The following is a 24787-nucleotide window of genomic DNA, read 5'->3' on the forward strand; positions in this document are numbered from 1 at the left end:
AAAATGAATAGTTTATAAAAAAGCCAGCTCAAAATATGGATATTGTATGTAAATACATAACCTAGCTACATCACCCGTAGGAGATGGTCAGTAGAGGGACCATATATCTATATCCTCATTGAGGCCTCCCGGATATAATGTGCCCAATTTATATATCCAGAAAGTCTCTTGAAAGGATAAATCCTTAACCCTATCCCCACCCCTTCTGCTCTTAGGGATATGTTTAATACCTTTAAAGCACAGGGACATGGGGTCTTTATTATGGTGTAAGGCATAGTGCTTGGAGAGGCTATGGGTTAACAGACCATTCTTTATGTTTCGTATATGTTCTTGTATGCGTGTTTTTAATTGGCGCTTAGTGCGCCCTACATAGAACAAGCCACAGGGGCATTCAATTAAGTATACAATATGATCCGAATTACAATTAATAAAATCTGATATTTCATAAATTTCCTCAGTTTTAGGACAGACAAAGGTTTTTCTATTAGAGTGTAAGTGTTTACACACTGAACATTTTCCACATTTGAAGTTTCCACAAGGTTTTTTAGTATTTAACCATCTATTTTCTCTCACAGGTACAGTTTTGATATTAATGTCACTGGAGGACAGAGCATTTTTTAGATTTTTTGCTCTTCTATATATGAACCTTGGGAACTTAGAAATGTGTGTCCCCAAAATTGGGTCATTTGACAGGATTGACCAGTGCTTTTTTACAATCTTCTCTATATATGAAGTCATCGAGTTAAAATTGGTAATAAAGGCAACATTACATTTTTCTTCACTTATAGTTTGTTTCTTTTGTTGTTTGATTTTTGGAACTAGCATTTGTTTTCTATCTATTTTTCTCACCCTATCAAGATCATCAGTAAGTTTTTTGAGGGGATAACCTCTTTCTAGGAATCTTGAGGTTAGGTCACCAGCCTGTTTTTCAAAGTCTGAGTCCAAACTACAGTTTTTTCTCAACCTGTAAAATTGGCCCCCAGGTATATTCTGAATCCAAGATTTTTTATGGTTACTTGAGGCCACCAGGAGGTTATTTGAATCCACATCCTTGAAATGTGTTTTACTTATAAGGTTCCCCTCATCAGACACCCTCAAGTTCAAATCCAAGAAGTTAATTTCCTTGACACTTTCCACATGGGTGAAGGTCAAGTTTCTATTGTTATTATTTATATACTTCAAAAAAAGACTTACAGAATATTGGTCCCCTTCCCACAGACATATAATGTCGTCTATAAAGCGGCGCCAAATAATGATATTTCCTCTAAAGGGATTATTATTAAGGATGCAATTATGCTCCCATTCTCCCATATACAGGTTTGCGAAACTGGGGGCAAATCTAGTGCCCATAGCAGTTCTGCAAACCTGTAGGACAAATTCCTCCAGAAACATAAAATAATTATGCTTCAGAATGAAATGGATGGACTCCAGAATGAAGTTTTTGTTCAAATCATGTAATTCAGCGTCGCCAGATAGAAAAAAATTAACAGATGCTAGGCCCTGTTGATGTGGTATATTAGTGTATAGGGCCTGCACGTCACATGTTAACCACCTGTACGAATCTTTCCACTCTATATTTTGTAGCAAGTTGAGCAATGACGTGGAATCCCTTAGATGGGAAGGGAGTTTTTCGACATAGGGCTGCAAAAAGTGGTCAACATACTGTGATAAGTTGGCTGTTAGACTATTTATTCCCGAAATTATCGGTCTGCCTGGGGGATTTGTTATTGATTTGTGGGTTTTTGGGAGGTGATAAAATATCGGGATTTTGGGGGAGCTGGTGAACAGAAATTCATACTCAGTCTTGGTGATGACACCAGAGTTTAATGCTTGATCTAATAAAGTTTTAAGTAAATTTAGAAAGTCCAAGGTTGGATCTTTTTTAAGCCTAGAGTATGAAGTGGTGTCATTCAGGAGTCGCAAAGCTTCTCCTTCATAGTCCTTTCGGTTCTGTAGAACGACACCACCTCCCTTATCCGCTTGTCTAATTATCAGATTATTATTCTCCTTTAAGAATTTTAATGCTAGCGTTTCTTTTTTAGTGAGATTATGCTTTATGTCACTCGACTTCATGTTGTTACTCAATAGAGTGAAGTCATTATTCACCATGTTGAAAAAAGTCTCAACATGATGACCTTTCGAGTGGGAGGGGTAAAATTTTGATTTCCCCTTAAAATGAGTGTGCCTCAAGCTTTGTATGGGTTCTATATTCTCACCTATAACAACCTCAGGTGGGACAATAGACACTCCTGTTTGATTTTGAACTTCATTACCTTCCATATCTAATTTAATAAAATGCCTTTTTAATGTGAGGTTTCGCATAAATTTTTGGAGGTCAGTGTATAATTGGAATGAGTTCGGTAAGCATGAGCGTGATAAGGTCAAACCCCTGTCTAGAACCTTTTTTTGATCAGTGGTTAAAATAACTGAGGATAAATTAAAAATTCCACGAGAGGGAGATGTCACACATCTTTGGAATTTTTAATTTATCCTCAGTTATTTTAACCACTGATCAAAAAAAGGTCATCATGTTGAGACTTTTTTCAACATGGTGAATAATGACTTCACTCTATTGAGTAACAACATGAAGTCGAGTGACATAAAGCATAATCTCACTAAAAAAGAAACGCTAGCATTAAAATTCTTAAAGGAGAATAATAATCTGATAATTAGACAAGCGGATAAGGGAGGTGGTGTCGTTCTACAGAACCGAAAGGACTATGAAGGAGAAGCTTTGCGACTCCTGAATGACACCACTTCATACTCTAGGCTTAAAAAAGATCCAACCTTGGACTTTCTAAATTTACTTAAAACTTTATTAGATCAAGCATTAAACTCTGGTGTCATCACCAAGACTGAGTATGAATTTCTGTTCACCAGCTCCCCAAAATCCCGATATTTTATCACCTCCCAAAAACCCACAAATCAATAACAAATCCCCCAGGCAGACCGATAATTTCGGGAATAAATAGTCTAACAGCCAACTTATCACAGTATGTTGACCACTTTTTGCAGCCCTATGTCGAAAAACTCCCTTCCCATCTAAGGGATTCCACGTCATTGCTCAACTTGCTACAAAATATAGAGTGGAAAGATTCGTACAGGTGGTTAACATGTGACGTGCAGGCCCTATACACTAATATACCACATCAACAGGGCCTAGCATCTGTTAATTTTTTTCTATCTGGCGACGCTGAATTACATGATTTGAACAAAAACTTCATCCTGGATTCCATCCATTTCATTCTGAAGCATAATTATTTTATGTTTCTGGAGGAATTTTTCCTACAGGTTTGCGGAACTGCTATGGGCACTAGATTTGCCCCCAGTTTCGCAAACCTGTATATGGGAGAATGGGAGCATAATTGCATCCTTAATAATAATCCCTTTAGAGGAAATATCATTATTTGGCGTCGCTTTATAGACGACATTATATGTCTGTGGGAAGGGGACCAATATTCTGTAAGTCTTTTTTTGAAGTATATAAATAATAACAATAGAAACTTGACCTTCACCCATGTGGAAAGTGTCAAGGAAATTAACTTCTTGGATTTGAACTTGAGGGTGTCTGATGAGGGGAACCTTATAAGTAAAACACATTTCAAGGATGTGGATTCAAATAACCTCCTGATGGCCTCAAGTAACCATAAAAAATCTTGGATTCAGAATATACCTGGGGGCCAATTTTACAGGTTGAGAAAAAACTGTAGTTTGGACTCAGACTTTGAAAAACAGGCTGGTGACCTAACCTCAAGATTCCTAGAAAGAGGTTATCCCCTCAAAAAACTTACTGATGATCTTGATAGGGTGAGAAAAATAGATAGAAAACAAATGCTAGTTCCAAAAATCAAACAACAAAAGAAACAAACTATAAGTGAAGAAAAATGTAATGTTGCCTTTATTACCAATTTTAACTCGATGACTTCATATATAGAGAAGATTGTAAAAAAGCACTGGTCAATCCTGTCAAATGACCCAATTTTGGGGACACACATTTCTAAGTTCCCAAGGTTCATATATAGAAGAGCAAAAAATCTAAAAAAATGCTCTGTCCCCCAGTGACATTAATATCAAAACTGTACCTGTGAGAGAAAATAGATGGTTAAATACTAAAAAACCTTGTGGAAACTTCAAATGTGGAAAATGTTCAGTGTGTAAACACTTACACTCTAATAGAAAAACCTTTGTCTGTCCTAAAACTGAGGAAATTTATGAAATATCAGATTTTATTAATTGTAATTCGGATCATATTGTATACTTAATTGAATGCCCCTGTGGCTTGTTCTATGTAGGGCGCACTAAGCGCCAATTAAAAACACGCATACAAGAACATATACGAAACATAAAGAATGGTCTGTTAACCCATAGCCTCTCCAAGCACTATGCCTTACACCATAATAAAGACCCCATGTCCCTGCGCTTTAAAGGTATTAAAAATATCCCTAAAAGCAGAAGGGGTGGGGATAGGGTTAAGGATTTATCCTTTCAAGAGACTTTCTGGATATATAAATTGGGCACATTATATCCGGGAGGCCTCAATGAGGATATAGATATATGGTCCCTCTACTGACCATCTCCTACGGGTGATGTAGCTAGGTTATGTATTTACATACAATATCCATATTTTGAGCTGGCTTTTTTATAAACTATTCATTTTAATTTTTAAATTTTTTTTTATATTAACTGTATTTTAAGGTTTTAAGCTATCCAATGATTTTTTAGTTCGTGCTTCCTTTTCAAATATTATTAGGTTTGGTGGTTTTTCAAATCACCACATATGTTCAAACGCATCTGTTTATATAAGTGTGTACTAATTCTTTTTTCTTTATTTTAGAGTCACCGTTTATAAATTGTTTGTCAATATTTGTATAAATAAAGTTGATTTTAGTTTGTTTTGTTAGGATGCATTCTCAGTTGCTATGGAGCTCTTTGACTCCTCCCCGCTACGTTGCGATTGGTTTAATCCCTAATGGAGGGACCAATTAGTGACGCACGAGGGGTATTTAAATGCCAATAGACTGATTAGTCTTTATTCCCTGATGAAGAGACCCATGCGGTTTCGAAACGCGTTGGACTAAGAACTTTGCGAACCCTCTATTACCCAGCACTCCCAGAGAACCGGTCCGGTGTTCTGCAGACTCGCGACGTACTCTCGCGGTTGTATGACGTCACAGATCCGGAAGTGCTCGACCAGGACGCCAAACAGCGTGTGCTCCGCTGCTCCGTTGCAAACGAGACCTATGCAGTGACGGGCATTGCGCACACAAGCGGAGGTCATTCTGGACTGCTGAGACTGCACTAGCCTTACCCCAAGGCGAGAGGCTGAAATACCGGCGATTGGAGTGGAGATTGTCCAGGCCCTACACCGAGGTTGTTGGAGTGAGAAGGAGAGAGCCACGAGACCATCACGGGCGTCCGTTGGTGTTTGGGTAACAATAACCCTGAAATGCTTGTTTAATTTTATTTAAATGTACGCACAATACTTACCTCCTTATTTTGGTTACTAAAGATATCATTTAATGCACTATGAGCGTTGTGCGCTGTGTTCTTTGTTTTTTTGTGTGCTTATAGGGGGGACCAGAGCCTTCCCTGGTGTCACAGCTGCAGACGCTCCATATACTTCAATTTTACACAAGGTCACCTATTCCATTGTATCACATATATCACGTCACTTATTTACTGTTGTTGCGCACTATTACTTTGTTCACCTTTTCCACTACGAGTAACTTAAGTACCTTCACAGCCACTCTGCTGGTTCCAGTTTCAGGTCCCAAAATATCTACAGCAGTTCCTTCATAGACCTCACCAAAGGCTCCACTTCCCAGGAAAAGACACAGTGTTAGCTTCTCCCGAGGAAAACTTGGCAAATTTTCCATTTCAGCTTGTGTAGGAAGAGTACTGTAAAAAGAAACTCTGTTCATTATACAGTACTGGTTGTTTTTATTTTAAAGGGCACTGCCATTAAAGGGGCAGTTCCTCCACGGAACAAAGCGGACTAATGGCCGTGACATGTTTAAGGGGTTACATCTGGGTGATTTATGTCATCAAATTACCAAAATCCAATACTTCTAAGTAAATTTAAATAATTCAGGTTAGTTTATAAACATAGTGATCTGAGACTTGGGAAGGTTTAATTTCCCCTTTTGTCTGATGTCACTGTGTTTGAGTTTGAACAGGCAAAACCTCTTTCTTTATCTCTCCCCTCCCGCCCCCCCAGGCCACCCCTCCCCCTCCCCCCCTACCCCCCACTCATTCAATCTTTGATCAGGACAGGGAGGGCTGTGGTTAATGAAAACACTTGGTTGACAAACACTCTCCAATTCCGAGGCCCAATTAGATTGTTACATTCTCTATACAAGTTTTTTGCTTTTTTTACATGGGCTATCTAGATATGGATGTCACTCGTATACCCCACCTAGAAATGCTCGTGCTCCCATTTTACCATCATCACTAATGCCGAGCAACCACATACAATTATTCTCTAAATACATCAAAGCAAATTAATATGGAATGATGCAAAGAATTACTAAAATGGGACATGAAACTATTACTTAAAGCAGCAAACCACCCCCCAAAAATAAAAATGAAGTACAGACATAACATGATAGTTCATGTTCTGCTGATCTATTTGTTTTCACTTCACAGGCCTCAGCTCTTCACAGGGAAACAGTTGTCCTAATAAGTGTGAATGGCAGCTGCCATTTTAACCTCCCAGGAAGGCACATTTTCTGCAACTGATATCTCCAGAATTCAACAACAGAATTTAAAAAGGGTGGAATTCTTAAAAACATCAGCAGGCTTTTCTTAATCCTCTCTCGATACTTCTTTGCAAAGCAGTGATTGTCCCTCTGTTACTGAAGGGCTTAAGGAGCCGGAGAAGTCCCAACTTGATACCTCTGTGATGGCACAGTCCGTGTGGGTTTGTCCTTGTCGTTCCTTTCGTTACTTCAAAGGAATGACGAGTTACCCGTAACATATTGGCCTAATGCATTAACCCTTTTCCTCTTTTCACTGTGATGTGTTGCTGGCCCCCCTGGCAGCAAAAGGGTTAATATTTTACCTGAACTATTGCAACTTGGTAACATTTACTCACCCCTGGCTAATCATTCCTTTGCAAATTGTGATGATGTAGTTAATAAAATAACAGCGCATTATAGGAAGTATGTACTGTATGTGATCGTGCGGTTTTATTTCAGGGAAAAAATTAAGAAACTAAACTGCATCAAAGTGGCTGAGTCTTAGCTATATAGTTACCGAGATTCAAGAAAGAATTTGAGCTTAACCTATGTTTGTATTGATCCAGAGGAAGGCAAACGAAAAACCACAGTGCACCATTAGCCAATCATGTCACAAAAGGGGAACAAATTATTCCTTCCCTACTCCTGTAGTGGCAATCAGATTTCTGCCTGGATCAATATCCTGACAACCCTTTCTTTCCCTACACATTGTCATTATATCAGCTGGATAGTTTGCAATATGTATGTGCAGAGTGCAACATAGGTACATAGACCACCTATACTAACTTGAAATGTCTTTATGGAACGTCTCATTGTCATATTGGGATCAGTACCATGAATTGCACCTCCCCCCAGTTTTGCCGTTTCTTCCTGGCTCTACCTCCACGGTTTACCTGACAGCATAACAGGCATTTGACAATCCTACAGCATTATCCAAACCCCGCAGCTCAGCCAGCTCTTTGTCCTCATGCGTTACCACGGTGTTTTCTTCGTTTTCGTTATGCTTGTTCTTCGGTTTCCGGTAACAGACTAAGAAATAAACCATGAATTCATTATATGGCTACATTAACTTACACTTTAAAGGTGCAGATTAGATTTGTAAGGACTCTGGGCACTATGTATCACGGGACAAATTCCGTCAAAGTCTTTATTTTGTCGCAACCCACGCTAAAATATACCTGCGAGAGACAGCGTCTATGTATTAATCTTGCTGGCGCCATTTTTGATGACATTTATGGCGAGATGAGGGATTGATGGAGCAAGTGGGAGGAGTTTGGTGGGGTTACATTTGCATATTGGCGCAGGTCTATGTATTAAGGGATGTGCGGCTTGGCCCAACTTTTTTTGATGGTTTTCTGCATTGGTTTTGTCTGTCACCATCCAGGTGGTTTAAGTCGTTTCCTTAGCGCAGAATACTAGTGCAGCATGCGCCAAATTCTATTGTAGTAGAAATAGACTTCATAAATATGTCGCGTTTCGGACACAATAATTTTTTTTTTTCGCAGCGCACACGTACCTCTTGATACATGGTGCCCAATATTTCTACATCTGTCATACATACCGAAAGCAGTTATCAGAAGCACAACAAGAAGTATGGCTAAAATAGTACTGACAATGATGCCTGCTTCTTTGGCAAAGTTGGTTCTCTCTGGCAAGGAAAGAAATAGAATTAATTTGCATGTGTTTTGCTTTTCAGCTTTAGTTGACTCAGCAGGTAATGTATCTCTTGTTATAGTGGGCCACAGGAGTGGTTTAAAGTTTAAAATGCCAGAATAAATCTCCATTTATGTAACGCTCTCGTTCTGACTGGTGTTTGTGATGCCTATAAAAGTCTGGTCTACCCTGACAGTAAGCTCTACAGGTAGGGACTCATTGTGCTTGCTAAACTCTACGCACAGCTCTGTGTACAATGTCAGCGCTACATAAGAAATACTTCATCATTATTTATTTTTTCTGTGAAAAACAGGTGACTTGTTTACTCTGTACTAAAGTGATGAATGGACTAATTGATTTAAACGGTGCAAGTAACCACTCCGTATTTTCCTATGCTCCTCCAGAATGCTTTATCTCGGCATGGCAGCATTTACAATCATGCATGTTAAACCTAGCAAGCCAAGTGAGAGGAACTATTTGATCTGTTTATGTATTTGCACAGGTGAAAAACTCAACATAAAAATGATGGTGTTTATTGATATATATGCAATCATGTGTAAGGCTGGGGCCATAGAGGGGTGAGGAGTTCCGAGCCGCGCTGACGCTGAGGCTCGCCTGCTGAAATCTGCGCGATTTCATGCCCATTCAAGCGAGCCAGCGGACGCGATCGGAGGCGGGGGGAGACTGAGGGAGGCGTGGCAGTGACGTCGCTGGGCCAATCGCCCGCGATGCACTGACGTCGACGTCACGGCGCCGTGACGTTGACGCAGCTCCGCACTGATTGGATGTTTTCAGCCGACAGCACGCTGAAAAACAGCTTGGCGCTTGGCTGAAAACTCCAACTCGTCAGCACGCCTGCGGACGCTTGCGTGAGCCCCCTCTAAAGGCATCCTCATTGAGGATGCAGGGGCTCAGCGCGGAGCGTCCGCACGGCTCAGCGCGGCCTGTCCTTCTATGGACTCGGCCTAATGCTCCACACAGCTCCGGTGCTCAGATTTGATTTTCCAGGTTATCTCCAACCTATCTCCTACTTTTAATTTATTTCTACATGATTTGCAGTTAGAGATTCTTCGTTTCATGCAAACTTCACCATAAAGAGTGGCTCTCACAGATAAGGACATTTAGCTGGAGTATCATTGTTTGGTACATTAATCATCTGCACAAACTTCAAATGAATGTATTGTTTTATTTGCAAACCTTGTAGGTAGGGCAGTGGAATGTATCTGAATTTGCTCCTGGTTAAGCATTAATCTGAATGTGTGTTCTTTGTTGCATTATTAATCATACCTTTTATTATAGAAACTGTGAAAGCCGACCCTTCCATTTATTTAACCGGTGTACATTTTGCTTGTTATTAACATTTGAAGCTGCCACAATAGTGGCTCATGCCGTGGCATTTTCTAAACTGAACTTTATACATCCACTCTCTTCTTATAGGTTTGCCACAAAAATAAACGAATTCTGTTCATTTGAAACCCCACTGTGAGATTTGTATTTTCTGTTCCTCATAATACTTATACTAGTCTGTTCTTTAAGTCGTTACATTACAGCTCATTACCATTATACATGTAAGCTACCTACCTACATGGGCCTATACAGGATTGCTCCCTAATTTATTTGGATTTAACATTACCTGATATCTATGCCTCAAAAACTATAAAGGCATATAGTGAATTAATCTATCCGGATTCTGAATATTTTCAAGATTAATGACAAAAAAACATTAAAAAAAAGGTTACTTTAAAAAAAATTGAAATCTTAGTTCTTTATTTAATACTATGGTAATGATTACATATTTCTTGTATTTCTCATCATTTTAAATTATATTGTAATTGTAACAATATAAAGCTTTACAGAGCATAGTTTGCTTTAATAGCATAAAAGATAGATAGATAGATAGATAGATAGATAGATAGATAGATAGATAGATAGATAGATAGATAGATAGATAGATAGATAGATAGATAGATATTTTAGTAGTGTGCCAACCCTCATCTAATAATGGTCGAAGAAAGTAGGCTGAAGTTGCAGCTTCATGTACATATTTCACCAACAGCATTGTAAATGGATCTTGTTAATTATTATTATTTGAATAAGTAATTACATTTGCCGTGAAAATAATCTGGCATCCACATATTTACTTACCTTTAATCAACGGAATGCTTTCACTAATTTCACTATAGTCTCCAAGTCCTAACTTATTTGCAGCTGCTGCTCTGAAGTGAAACGTTCCTTCCATTCCCTTGGGCTTCCATATGCAAATGTTGATGCATGAGTCGTTGTAAACGACCTGCCATGGTCTTAGTCCTCTACTCCCATTAACTGGCAACTTTCTGAAATACAGCATTGGGTGAAATACGTGAAGATGTTCAATAAAGAGAAAACAAAACCGTTTATGTCCTACTGTTGTGAAGAAGTGTTTAAAATTAAAGGGTTTATCTTAATTGAATAGTACAGTAACAGCATTGATTACTTGAGCATGTTGGCCAATAGCTAACTAGTAGCTCTATTCCATAAGAATGGACTTGTGTGTCAGAACGTGTCTTATGGGAAAATACCGCTTAGCACATATGGGCCAAATCGCAACACTGAGTGCATAGATTGAAGGTGTATTATACAGCTCCATGTGCCTTTACATTTACTTCTAGACATTTTCAGCTATCACTAAAACATTTAAGAAAATTAAGGCCAGTTTATTAATTGGAAGACTATATATCAAAGTATATGTAACCGCATGCAAGCTTTTCAAGCACGATACTGGGAAGCAAAGCAGTATTAAAGTGTTAAGTACCTTGTTTTCATTTTCCAGAGAGGGAGAGTGTAACAGGGGACTTATCCCTGTTCACAAATGTGCCTCTAATCCAGCAGTGTGGTGGTTAACTGCTGGTAGGCAATTAACTAACACCACCTGCCTGATTTAGATGGCTTAGAAAAGCCTGTCTGTTGAGACAGGAAGTGAGACTCCTTAGCTCACGTGTCAGCTGAACTTTGGAGACAGAGCAGAGGTTCTTGAGTCTCCCAGGAGAGACTGACCAAGGGAACACAGATCTCTGGAGCTGACAAATAAGACTTCTAAACCTGGATGCTGACATTTTCTGTGCACACACGGGTGCGGTTCCAGGAGAGCAGAGAAGCTTACTCTACAGCAGCTAACAGAATAAGACTTTTATTACAAGACTTTTTATATCTGTTCATTTCATGCTATGTGTTTGGGGCTGGGAGACATGCTTATCTAAGGGAGTGGTGAATTGCATAGTATTTCACTAGAAATACTCCCAAGTGAATAGAAGCTTTGTTTCCCCCTTGTTTGGATGGTTTCCTGATGTTAAGGAAAAGGCACAATAAAGCCTTGTTATAATTTCACCTTACAAAAGTCTCCAATTGTGTACCTCTGTGAGCGTCCGTCTACAGAGAGTCAAATCATGATTTCTATCTTAGAGTAAACCTAGCGTTGGCCGCGGTGGCTTCATTACATTGCCCGAATGCCATTAACGTTACGTTTATTTCCGGGGGGAAATTGCAACCTCCACTTTACGGGAGGGTAACTTCTGTTTCCAGTGTCAGAGAGCGGGTCAGAGCCATATGGAGAAAATAATTAATATTGTGGTATCAGTTCCAGTGTTTTGGAAAATGGAAATACAGGACACGTGTGTTTTCACTTACCTATATTCTAAGATATTGTAGGTGAGATTACTGCCATTATCTTCAGCGATGTCCCACCTGATGGTATTTCTATCTTCAGACAGACTCAGTGGAACTCCTGGTTTACCTGGAACTCCAGCTTTAATTGAAGAGGTACAATATTGTGTACTAGTCGTTTCTATAATGTGAGTGCTATGTTCCAGCCACCTCAACATGAGACTGGCAAACTTACTGGTAAACTTATATCCAGGGTCATTTTGCACGTACAGTATGTCTATGTAACATTGCAAAAATTGTGCAGTTCTAGGGATAAAAGGAGCATTACATGTATCAATGAAAAAATATCTAATTAAATGAGGAGGGATATATTTTTCTTTGGTACATGTAGAGTATTTTGGCCACAAATATGCACCATATTTGGCCACAAATATGCACAGAGTCAATAGCTTCTGTGGTTGTTATTCATTAACTGTGATAGTGCCGTTCGGATCGCGATCACACGGAAACTCACATCGACTTCACTATCACAGTTTAATGAATAGCCCTCTATTTATTACTATTAATGATGCTGTGGGTCACGTGATGTCACATGACCCCGAAGCGTCACGCCGCAGGGGGGGGGGTGCGACACAGGGGAGAGCCGACAGGGGGGGCGCAGCAGAGGAAGTTTGTGCACCCCTGGTCTAGACCCCCCAACAGGTCAGGTTTTAAGTTTATCCCAGCTTCAGCACAGATGGCTCAATCAGAGGCTCAGTCAAAGACTGAGCCACCTGTGCTTAAGCTGGGATATCCTTAAAACCTGACCTGTTGAGGGGTCTTGCGGACTGGAGTTGAGCACCCCTGCTCTAGAGGCAGAGGCTAAGGTCAGATGAGATGTTAAAACAAGGGAAAAGAGCACACAACACACTTTAACCACACATTATACACACTACAAAAAAATATACGTTTCCTTACAAGTGGGCCATTTTAGCTTTCCAAACTATTACATTTTGTTCTGATTAGCTGGTATTCAAATGATCTTTCTCTTAACATGTCTAATAAAATTTGTGCTGGACATTTACACTAATATTTGATCCGTTCAGCCCTTTGTGCCAGGGTCTCGTTCTTTTTTTAAATACAAAATAATAATAGAGCTTTCTTAACCTGTTGTCTTGAAGCTTGCTGGAGCAGAGACGCTTTTAGCTTCCGTCATAAAAATGACCACTGCTTGCACCTGATAATGCGTGTTGGATACAACCCCTGTAAGGATGCAGGTGTAGATGGATCCATGTGTGCAGGATGTGTTCATTGGTAGGAACCAGTCACTTCTTCCCAACTAATTGACATAAAATACATACAATTTTAAGATTCAGAACAGTTTGGATTTCCCTGTTTAACTAAAAAGGATATTGTCAAAGCATTTAATTTCCTACGGAGAAAAACAATTGTAAGTCTGGAGACAGTACACTTGAAGAAGAGACCTGCGAGGGTTCAAAAGCTCTGTAAAGTGTACTTTCATCTTTGAAGAACTCTCATGTTGGTTTCCTAAAAGGTATCAAAATCTACAACAAATCTCCATGTCTCCAGTCTGTAGAACGCAGGATGGCTTCTAGAACTTTGAATTTAACAACATGAACAAAGACATGTTTACCTCTCTTAGTTCAAACCAGAAATGTGTTAACGCCTCCTCTGGAGCTCTCCATCCCAATGCAAGACTGGTGTTCCCAGGAACTAGGATGTCTGGCACAGCTGGTGCTTTAAAGGTCATGACATGAACAGGAGCACTTTCACTGAACCAGTTTTCATCTGGATGAAAAGCGAGAACCTGGCATATCAACCACATATAACAGAGATTAAAATTATACAATGTAGGAACAATTCTTAATCAGACATAACATGTTTCATTACATGACCTCATAATGTTAGGCTAAATAAATTACCTTAAAATGATAATTAGTTCCACCATGAAGGCCCGCTAAAGACCACGCAAGGTTTTCCTCTGGGAATTCCCCTTTTCGCCAGGGAGAAATAGGAACTGGAGGCAGAAAGTTAACGATGACTTGATATCTTATAGACTCAAATGGACCATTCGGCTTGGATGGCTCTCTCCATGATACATTGACTAAGGAGTCTGACAAAACGGTTACCAGAATGGTATCCACTGCTTCTGGAACTAAGCAAAAACAAGCAATTGTGGTATTGATTCTCATTACAGTAGATGTATAAGAGTTAGATAACTTGTAACACATCTTATTGTAACAAATTGATGTTGTTTGTGTAACCCCCCTTTGAGATTATCAGGGCCTTAAGGGGTTAACTGTGTGGGCCCACATAGAGTAACGCCCCTCCCCGATCACATGATGCTGGGGTGTCTCAGCAGACATTAAACCTCACCACCTTTCTGCCTGGTGACAGTGACATCAGACTGAGTTATAAATAGTAAGGGGGAAGCTTCTGGAATTCAGATCCCAGGAGGAGATGAAGAAGAGGGATCTCACTGTGAATAGTTATATAAGTTCCTGTGTTTAGTATAGGGTAAGGATACCCTTTTTTTGTTTTATAGTTGTGTTAAGAACCATGTTTATATATAGTCTGACTAAGATGGTCATATCCTACTCTAAGGCTAAGGCCCCGCTGCCTCAGACCACGCGCCCGCACTGCAGACCGGCGGCGCTTTCTGCGGTCCAAAGGGAGCATTTTTGCGAGCGGGGGGGGCGTGGCCAAATGGGTCGGGGGGCATGGCCATGACAGGGGGGGCGCGGCCATGACAGGGGGCGGGGCCAATGCCAAAACAAAGCAGGGCTCACAGCACTAGCTGGCTTGCCATTGGTTAATGGGAGCCAGTCTGTGATTGGCTCCTTCGCGTACCATGTGACGCGTCGCCGCACGGGAACACAATTCTCGTGTATCCCCTGCTGGCTGACGCGTCACAGTACATAGTCAGTTGGCAGTGAGGAGGGACTGGGACCGGATCGTGAGGCTACAAGGCAGCGGGTCCCAGCCCTAAGGTATACAGAGAGACAGACGATGCCCAGAGGGGGCTCCACAAGCTGCAGCCCCTAGGCATGGTTGGACCAGCGTCACCAGAGGGTCCATCGCTAGATCTCACCCAGAAGGCCACATAGTGCCAGGCTGCCCAGAAATGAGGAGGCTGATCACAGAGAGAGTAGTAGCAGGCGTGTTAGGGATCCCGTAGATATGGAGCGCTACCAGCGCCGCCGAGCAGAGGGACTCTAGAGGTAACATGATAAGTATACAGCCTTAGCACCTTCCTAGTGGGCTGAGATGGGGGCAGCTAGGTAAGCCATACAAATAGCAAATAGGAAAAGGACACTCACGTGGACATACAAAATGCAATAAGTATACTTAATGTGAGACTGTGTATAAAAGACAATAAAGTTTGAATGAATAAAGTTCATGGCACCCATCATTGCTTACCAATGCCCAGCATGCACGAAGCTTGCACCCTGAACAAGGTAATGCATCCTGAGCAGCCATAGCACAGACACTGATGTACACTCCCTAATAGCCGGGCAGGGAGGGTTACATTTGTATACAGCTTACCTTGTTTAAGTGAGAAAAAAAGTTCACCAGATAAAAAAGATCATTTGAGATAGAGGATATTATATATGAAATGAGCACTGTATATTATATCATCTCATTTACTGACTTGTGTCAAAATATTGTATTTGCGTTAATATGTTTATTTCCTTTTGCAAGATATTTAGCCAGGAAAGACAGACTAAGATGTACATCTCCAGTCTGTACTGGGGTGTAAAATAGATAAATAATACAACAAATGAAATTAAGAGGCGACTGTCATTCTGTGCTAAAAACCCTGAATGTTGGACTTCTCTCATTTTTAAAGAGTACTGCTGGAATATAACTTTTCAATACTATAAATCCAAAATACCAACATAGTGAAGATTTAAAGTTCTTGCCTAATAGTGGTTATTGGGGATGGTAGAGAGCTTTACCCATGCAATGTAGCACATACAGTATGTAATGCTAAAAAAAATGGTACATAGTCCTCTCACAGTTGCATGAACATACATTACTTGGTGATGAATTGAAGTCACAATGTGGCCTATATTCCTTTCTTGATGTCCCATATCTACACAAATAGTATCCTAAAACGGATGTAGCCATGTGTAAAAATGGGGTACATATCTTTCTCATGCTGGCAGTAATCCTGGTAAGTATGCAGGGTTGCCAGTAACGATCATGGAGGTTTGTCCTCAACCCCTGTGATGTGTAAGATAGTAGCAAAGGAAGTGACAGCATGCTCTGTGTCCACTATTAGTGACACAGAGGTGGGTGTTTCTGGAAGCTGATATATTACACAGCACGTCCTGAAGTTAGTTGTTCAAGTGACTGCAACAGTGTTGCAGCGTGGGAGATGAGATCCAGACAGTGCATGTGTCTGATGCAAGAGCTGTGAGGCTGTGCAGCTGAAGTGGCAGAGAGACAAGCTGCTTACACACTGTGTCCAGTGATCTGGCACAGCTGTGGTTTCCCTTAGGGGAGAGGTGGAATAACCTAGCTGATTACAGTGGAGGAGCAGAAGGAACATTCCTCAAGATGGTCAGCCTGATAATGCTGGGCTAAGTACAACCACTATGATGTGCAGTCTGCCAGAGGAGATGACATTAAAGATGCCCTGGTTCAAAGATCACTTCTGTGTGAGTGTGGAGTTATTCAGCAGAAGGATGCACCAAGAAGGAGTTCCCCATCAAATACTTCCCCCTGCTACTGCAGAGATCCTGATTGGGTGGTGGCGCTGCATCGAATGTGAGTAGGACTCAGAACACTACCTTAGATGCCTGTTATGGTGATATTCCCCATTACCAACCCAGCGGGAGACTCAGGATTCCTGTTACCCGCAGGTGCACCACATATCACACATCCATGTAATTGGGGGATTTTCTTACATATGGGCCAGGATCAGTAGGGCCCAGGGAAAACACTGTTACAGTTGGAGGCGCTGCTGAGATACTCTATCAACAGGACAGGCTTTTGCTAGGCACACTAGGAAACAGGGAGAGTGTATGCTGCCAGTCAGTGCTGTGTATGGGGACGGGACCTAGGGGTAGTGAAGAAAGTCGTGGTGACATCGCAAAGCACACCCTAGGGGCCCTGAGAGGAGTAAAGTGGATCTGGAGACAGGGCTATAGCTGTCCTAGTCGCCTTGAGGCAGCTAGTCATAGGATGCCTGAAGGGATAGCCTGGATAACTCGGGTCAGGAATTCTGGAGAGGATCTGCGTTAGTGATAGCCAACAGTAGGTTGACGCCCTAGTACTGCATGGGAGAAGCCAGAGTACTCTAGCCAGGAACCAAGACACTTACCACGAAGCACATACTGGAGGGAGGTAGACACAGCATACACTGAGAGAGTGAGCCTAGCCTGAGGTAGTACACATGAGTCAAACATACATTAGATACATGTAAGTGGTGCACTGGCATTCTTTATTGCATCGAAATGGCAGCTGCCCCGCAGAGAGGAGCACCATGTGTAATAGTAGATATTACAAAGTAAAGATGGCGACCGCAAGAGGTGAAGTTCCGCGCGGTGCGGAGAATCAAAGATGGCGGCCAGCGCCTGATGGAGAGAGCGCACGTGGTGTGTATACCACAGAGGAGAGAGCTGCAGAAGGAGGGACTTTTGCAAATTTGTTATGGAGTGGCGCCAAGGCTGTGGCCGCGCCGTTTTTGTCCTGCCTAGGATCCTGAGGTGCTACCCTGGAGGACAGTGTTGAGGACATTGTTGTTATGTGCAGTGTGGATGGAGAACCTGATTGCCAGAAGGTAATCAACCGACAAAAATCTACCTCAGTTGCTATAGTGAATGGCCGGGCAAACCAAGATGGCGGTTCCCGCTTCCCTTGGAGACCGCGTGGGCCGAGTGAAGAAAATTCTGCAAATGCTACGATTGCAGAAAGTTGGCCGGGATTGGCGCCAAAAAGAGAACCCCTCCCTGCTGGGGGGTATGGCGCGAAAGCTGTGGCCGCGCCTCCTGGACTGTGACAGGCTCCGAACCAGTGCTGGGTCACCCAGTAAATTTGTGGGACCCTCCCCTAATATCTACCAGGGGGAGGAGTCCTTACCTTTGTCAAATGAGAGTGGAGCTAGTGGAAGGAGGAGCTAAAGGGGCGTCCCCTGCTCTTCAGTTGCGAGGAGCTGGTGAACAGGCAAGACCACTGTGCAAAGTGTCCCCTGTAACCAGTACCATAAAGACTGAGATGGACATTTCAGCACACCCCTACTCATTGCCAGGAGGCTTTCTGGTGATAAAGGCAGGTGATACAGAAACCATACGATGCCTGTGTATGCAGTGCCGATTGCCCGGTGGAGAAGCCAGTACTACGGCGAGGTGTCCCCAATGTGGCATCTACTATCTGTGGGCCGTGCAGCCCTTTGTGCCGGGGCATACCGTGGAGGCAGGCGGAGAGACAGCCAAGCTGATGGCTGAAGCCTCTCACCAAGTCAAGACAGAGAAACCTGATCCCGGAGAATGGGGATCGCTATTGATGATTGCGACGGAGCCTAAAGAAACAGGGGGCTGCAACCGCAGCGAGAACCCGGAACGTCACTGTCGGTCCCCTGCGGAAGTATCGCTGCCCGTGTCAGGGTCCGCTTCATTGGATGAGGCACAAGCCAGCCCGACATCGGTGGTGATGCGCCTACCAGCGGACCACTACAGCGGTGGGGAAACAGAGCCAGCACTTACCTGCGAAGCAGCGGAGCTGAGTCCCGATGTGCCGAGATCACCTGTGCTGGTGCGACCGGAGCGGATGGGTCCCACGGCCGTGGTGACTCCCAGCACGGAAGGCAGAGAAGACACCATCCTGAGACGACGGGGCGGTGAGACACACCCTTACCCTCCACAGGCGCCGATGGTGGCGACGGCGAAGGAAGGCCCAGCCAAAGCCCGAGCGGCAAGAAGAACCTTCACTTCCGGCGGCGGATGTCATTGTGGAAGAAGAGGTTCCGGTGGGGAACCCAACCCAAGATGGCGGCGCGGAGTCCCGCGAGATGGATGACATCACTTCCGGCACACTGCGAAACCGGGAAGGGCAAGAGCTGGCAGGCTATGCGGAAGCCTGGAAACCAAGAGACTGGTGAGCCTGAACCACAATCTGCTGGTACTGGCCGAGGTATCGTGACGCTGAGGGTTATAATACCGCATCGGACGTACGCTGTGCCCTTTGCCCTGCCCCCGGCCTTAGCTAAAACCCCTGCCCCTGTCACCTCCTCATCCAGGTCCCAATCGAGCCAAGGGTTGTCTGGGGAGTCACGGGAAACTTCCGATGAACGGACTGGGTCAAATCGGTACTGGGGGGATTGTTTCAACTCCGATGAGAGATCGGGGAGAGAAAGGCTTTCGCGTAAAATGTCATCATGTATGAGTGATAATGATGGTAATGCTAATGTATGATGTAGGCCTAAGCGCCTTGGGTCCAACTCTAGGTCCACAGGGACATCCGTAATTTCTTCAGGGGGAGAACCAGAAGAGAGTGAGCATACCGTGGCAGTAACAGAGCGGGTAAAGGAAAAAGAAACCAGATGGTGGGCTCCCATGTTTGAGGGGTATGAGGCCTGGCTGGACCGTACGCGGTTTATACTAAAAAGGGATGGCATAGTGGACCACTGGTGGGACATAGGTGAGTTCTCTGATGAGGAGCACTTCGAAGAATTGAGAAAAAGGTGGTATGACATACAAAAGGGCCTAGTTACTCCCCGAGGGTCATCCATACTACATGATTTAGTTGATCCTGATGAGCCATTATCGTGGGTGCTGCCAGGCATGGCAGGTAACAAGAAATTGATCCGCACCACCAGGGCGGAAAGGGCAATAGTAGCCAGATACAAGAAATCCCATGGCCTGGAATACCCATACGTTCCTGAACCTCTCATGCAAGAGATCGAGGATAATAGGGATACGTGGTTGAGGGAGAAAGTGGAGGATTATATAATGTCCAAATCGGGTGGGCATGATTCATTCAAGACTGAGGAGAGGATAGCTTATCTTATGAGGGTATGGAGTGTTGGGCGCAAAATCTTCATGAATAAGATGGAGTATAGGCCAGAAAATGGGTCACCTAGATCGTACAGTATTACTGTGAAGGATGCCAATGGGAGGGAGGTGCAGAAACCAGACCCTAGGCACTATTATTAATTCAGGTTCTCCTCAGGAGCAGTGCAGTCTTGCAGGTCAGGATGTACTGTTATGCAATTATGTTGATGCGAAAACAATGCGTGTGTTAAAATAATGTATTTTATGATAATATTGTTATGTTATTATGTGTTGCAGTGCTACCTGGAAGAAGGTTCCCTAAATTTAGATCCCAGCCAGGGACGTTGGGTTCCACCAGGGGGAGATTGTAGCCACGTGTAAAAATGGGGTACATATCTTTCTCATGCTGGCAGTAATCCTGGTAAGTATGCAGGGTTGCCAGTAACGATCATGGAGGTTTGTCCTCAACCCCTGTGATGTGTAAGATAGTAGCAAAGGAAGTGACAGCATGCTCTGTGTCCACTATTAGTGACACAGAGGTGGGTCTTTCTGGAAGCTGATATATTACACAGCACTTCCTGAAGTTAGTTGTTCAAGTGACTGCAACAGTGTTGCAGCGTGGGAGATGAGATCCAGACAGTGCAGGTGTCTGATGCAAAAGCTGTGAGGCTGTACAGCTGAAGTGGCAGAGAGACAAGCTGCTTACACACTGTGTCCAGTGATCTGGCACAGCTGTGGTCTCCCTTAGGGGAGAGGTGGAATAACCAAGCTGATTAGAGTGGAGGAGCAGAAGGAACCTTCCTCAAGATGGTCAGCCTGATAATGCTGGGCTAAGTACAACCACTATGATGGGCAGTCTGCCAAGAGGAGATGACATTAAAGATGCCCTGGTTCAAAAGATCACTTCTGTGTGAGTGTGGAGTTATTCAGCAGAAGGATGCACCAAGAAGGAGTTCCCCATCAGATACTTCCCCCTGCTGCTGCAGAGATCCTGATGGGGTGGAGGCGCTGTACCGAATGTGAGTAGGACACTACCTCAGATGCCTGTCATGGTGATATTCCCCATTACCAACCCAGAGGGAGACTCAGGAGTCCTGTTACCCGCAGGTGCACCACATATCACACATCCATGTAATTGGGGGATTTTCTTACATATGGGTCAGGATCAGTAGGGCCCAGGGAAAACCCCGTTACACGGACATGGTACCATAGACACTACGTACCTCCATAAGCAGTTTTTCCAGTTATCACAGTTCCTACATGTTGCTGTGGAAGTAGGAACGAGTAATAGTTTGTTACAGTCACTTCTATCTCATAGGTGGAGTAGGGCTGTAAACCAGGAATGAGTGCTATCCGCTCCTGATATTCCTGGAAAATGACAAAAGACAGATGTATATATTTTTTTAATCAGAGAAAACAATCTAATTTAGAGCAATACAAATGTGATTAATAAAACAAGAGCATTTTTCCCAAATCCACCAAGCAGATGACAGAGAGAGAAATACACATTCTTACTATTATTGTGCATGTAGAGCCGCCCAAGGAACAGTTTCTAACAGCTGTGTCACGAGTCATAAGTTTTCTGTACGTAACGGTGTATGTTGGAGTGGTGCTGACTATGAACGGGCAGGTTGCTTGTGTCCTGACAGGAGGCAGTTCCACAGTAAAGCTGGTGTTTGTCGTACTCTGTATCTTGGGCTGAAAGCCACTTGGAGCCAACATCAGGCATCTTTGGTCTGGGAAAAATAGAAGAGGTATTAATAGAAAATATTTGCCATACATAATTACCCAAGTGGCTTAAAAAGAACCAGTGATTCTATGGACTCAGCCTAAGAAGAAAGGGGAGAGACACGCTTCTTGAAACAAATCCATTCTTTCAATAAAAACTGGAACAGTAAGTGTGTAACAAAAAAGTAGTGGTACTGGGGACTTGTAAATATTAAAATACTAACACTCAGTGTCTCTCCTCCTTCCCCTCCTGTAACATCACACTGGTAACAATGATGTCTGGTTCCCATACGGAAGAGACATTTTAATCTCCATCCAGCAGTGGTACAATGGTTTTGTAAAATGTATTTAAATTCTTTGTTGATTGCTATAGGCAATGTAGCCCTGAGAAAAAATATTTTGTATTATTAGTCCCATCTAGCTTACAAAAACAAAATACTCTGTCAACAAGTTGATAATAGTAATTGCCTTCCTCAAATAAATGTTACTTCCTTGAAGTGAAATACTGCAATGTGCATTTTCATTGTTACAAGAAAAAAAATATTTACATATGTTCTTTTAGTCGCATACCATAAAATGAAAGATTTCACCATTAGTGGCATTCCTCTTTATGTGCCCCACAAGGCATTACAGGGCCCTATGGCACTTAACTCCTTGAGTGCCCGAGGGTCCTGCCACCTCCGTGGCCTCAGACCCTGCAGCACTGTTGGCTCTCGTGACCTCTCTTCTGGGCGGTGACGTGACCTCTCTTCTGAGAAGTCACATGACCTCTCTTCTGAGAAGTCACATGACCTCTCTTCTGAGCAGTCACGTGGCCTCTCTTCTGAGTTCCGGAAGCAGGCCCGGAAGTAAAGGAAAAGAGGAGGGTCCGTCCCTTTTGTGTAGTCCGCAATCTGTGCTCCTATCATGAACAGCCCCTAAGAAACTAGCAAAAGGATGTACTTTTTATGACGTCCGGTAGGGCACAGAAGGGGTTAAGGAAAATCAACTCCTGTAAATAGGGCTCTTGTAGCTCTTGGAAATAGTTCAACCATCACAGGTGCTACAAAAATGTAAGGGGCCTGGTATCAAGTAACTACTTCTGCCCAGTGACAAGGCGAACACCAGCAGCTTGTTACGCAGCACCGTATACTCTCAATTATGAGGCTAACTACCCTTCTCAGCAGCCCCTCTCACAGCAGCAGGCACAAATGTAACAGCTTGAAATCCTCAAAAAGACAGCCTTTTCCAATCCGATCTGCAGATTAAGGTTGGGGCCATGGTGCCGTCGCCCGCGCGAAGGCTGTGAGGTAAGCGGGTGCTTTCCCTGGTTGGTGGATGGGCCGTGGGGGCGTTCCTAGGGGCGTCACCGAGCTGGTTCTCCCTCATTGGGTGAACCGCTTACATGACCGGCCTATCGCTCCAAGAAATCAGTTTGAACTGATTTCTTATGCAACGTGCTCCCCCTCCCGCGCGCCCGCACGCCACATGGACGCAAACACTGCCTTAAGGAAGTCTGTTCGCTCAGCGTGCGACGCCTCCGCACGTTCTGCGGTACCATGGCCCCAGCCTTACTGTGACAGTGATTTAGTGAAGCGACTAGGTGCAAACTGTTACTAGAAGTGTAAATGTCAGCACATTACTTCAACCACTGTACTTACCTAGTGATGTAGAGTATCTCTGCCTGATAAGGTTAAATATCTGTTGATTTATTTTTTATTTATTTATTTATAAAATATTTTACCAGGAAGTAATACATTGAGAGTTACCTCTCGTTTTCAAGTATGTCCTGGGCACAGAGTTAAGACAAATAATACATGTTAGCAGTAGCACGCAAATAATATTTCTTGAAAGAATGGTGGATTTGCATATTTAATGTTAATAGAACTGGATACATGGAAACATGTACAGTTCAATATAGATGCAAAAAAATTATTATGTAAATACTTAGCGGATGTTTTTACCTGGAAAAGGCTGCAAAGAGGCGCTGTACGCAATAACTCTGATGTGTCCTTCTTTCTTCTCTAGCACAGTGGGAATGTTACTATATTTACTTGCTTGATAAACTGTTGCATTTTCTTTGTCTGTAGTGCTCCAATATATGAAGAAGTCATCCACAGCCAAGCTCGTAACTATTGTACCTCCTAGGGAAAAATAATCACAGCAATTGAAGAAGGTTGTGGAGAAATCAAAATATACTGCAGAGATCAAGTGCTGATTACATCTCCAGGACATGAAACAAAACTCAAAACTTGGCCTCTCAAGGCCATCACTAAGTGTGGGGCCATAGAGGGGGTAGCAGGGCTGAGGCGCGCTGACGCTGAGGCTCGCCTGCTGAAATCTGCGCGATTTGCCCATACCCATGCCGATCGGGAGGTGGGGGGAGACTGAGGGAGGCGAGGCAGTGACGTCGCTGGGCCAATCGCCCGCGACGCACCGACGTCAACGTTACGGCGCCGACGTCACGGTGCCGTGACGTTGACGCTGCTCCGCGCTGATTGGATGTTTTCAGCCGACAGCGCTCTGAAAAACAGTTTGGCTGTCAGCTGAAAAATCCAGCGCCTCAGCCCCATAGCGGGACGTTAACAAGTACACTAATGAAAGGCCACATTATACTAAACCTTGCTTGTCATTATGCTATATAATCATATTATCATCCATGGTTATCTTCAGAATTCACTGATAAAGTGAGAAAATGCAAGAAATAGATCCATAGTAGAGTAGAAAGTGTAAAAAAAAAAAAAAGAGTATTACGTCTGGAGGTGAAATGAGGTGGGCGGGATTATAGTAAATAGGGGAATCAGGAAGACATTATGGCATATACAGTACTGTATGTTATCTTGCATGCAAATGAGTGGACGTTAATGCATCATTAACTGTACTTTAGCCTTATTGAGTAAGGGAGAGAGACTATATAATGGCATGAATGTGAATGAGGTGTGTTAGAATAACTAGACGTGGCATGGGCAGCAGTAAGAACACCAGTGAGTGAGCAAGAGTGAAGCGAAGGGTCCATTTAATAACTGTACTATACTTGGTTAGTAGAAATGTCCC

The 24787-nt window shown here is 43.1% G+C and overlaps 1 protein-coding gene across 3 annotated transcripts in view; it reads right to left on the reverse strand.

The window, feature by feature from the left end:
• Window positions 1–24787, reverse strand: part of ROS1 (ROS proto-oncogene 1, receptor tyrosine kinase) — a 184461-nt gene that overhangs the window by 50559 nt on the left and 109115 nt on the right. For 2 of the 3 annotated variants that reach the window (XM_075597729.1, XM_075597731.1), the window contains exons 25-35: window positions 23698–23877; window positions 21542–21762; window positions 21250–21394; window positions 13952–14184; window positions 13663–13836; window positions 13176–13347; window positions 12054–12171; window positions 10536–10723; window positions 8299–8385; window positions 7631–7766; window positions 5736–5898 (exon numbers count right to left, since the gene is read on the reverse strand). In XM_075597729.1, the coding sequence (XP_075453844.1) occupies window positions 5736–5898; window positions 7631–7766; window positions 8299–8385; window positions 10536–10723; window positions 12054–12171; window positions 13176–13347; window positions 13663–13836; window positions 13952–14184; window positions 21250–21394; window positions 21542–21762; window positions 23698–23877 (1817 nt within the window). The remainder of the gene's footprint in view (window positions 1–5735; window positions 5899–7630; window positions 7767–8298; window positions 8386–10535; window positions 10724–12053; window positions 12172–13175; window positions 13348–13662; window positions 13837–13951; window positions 14185–21249; window positions 21395–21541; window positions 21763–23697; window positions 23878–24787) is intronic. The other variant, XM_075597730.1, reaches the window with a different exon arrangement.

The sequence above is a fragment of the Ascaphus truei genome, chromosome 4 (genome assembly GCF_040206685.1).
Source record: "Ascaphus truei isolate aAscTru1 chromosome 4, aAscTru1.hap1, whole genome shotgun sequence".
NCBI classification, from domain to species: Eukaryota; Metazoa; Chordata; class Amphibia; order Anura; family Ascaphidae; genus Ascaphus; species Ascaphus truei.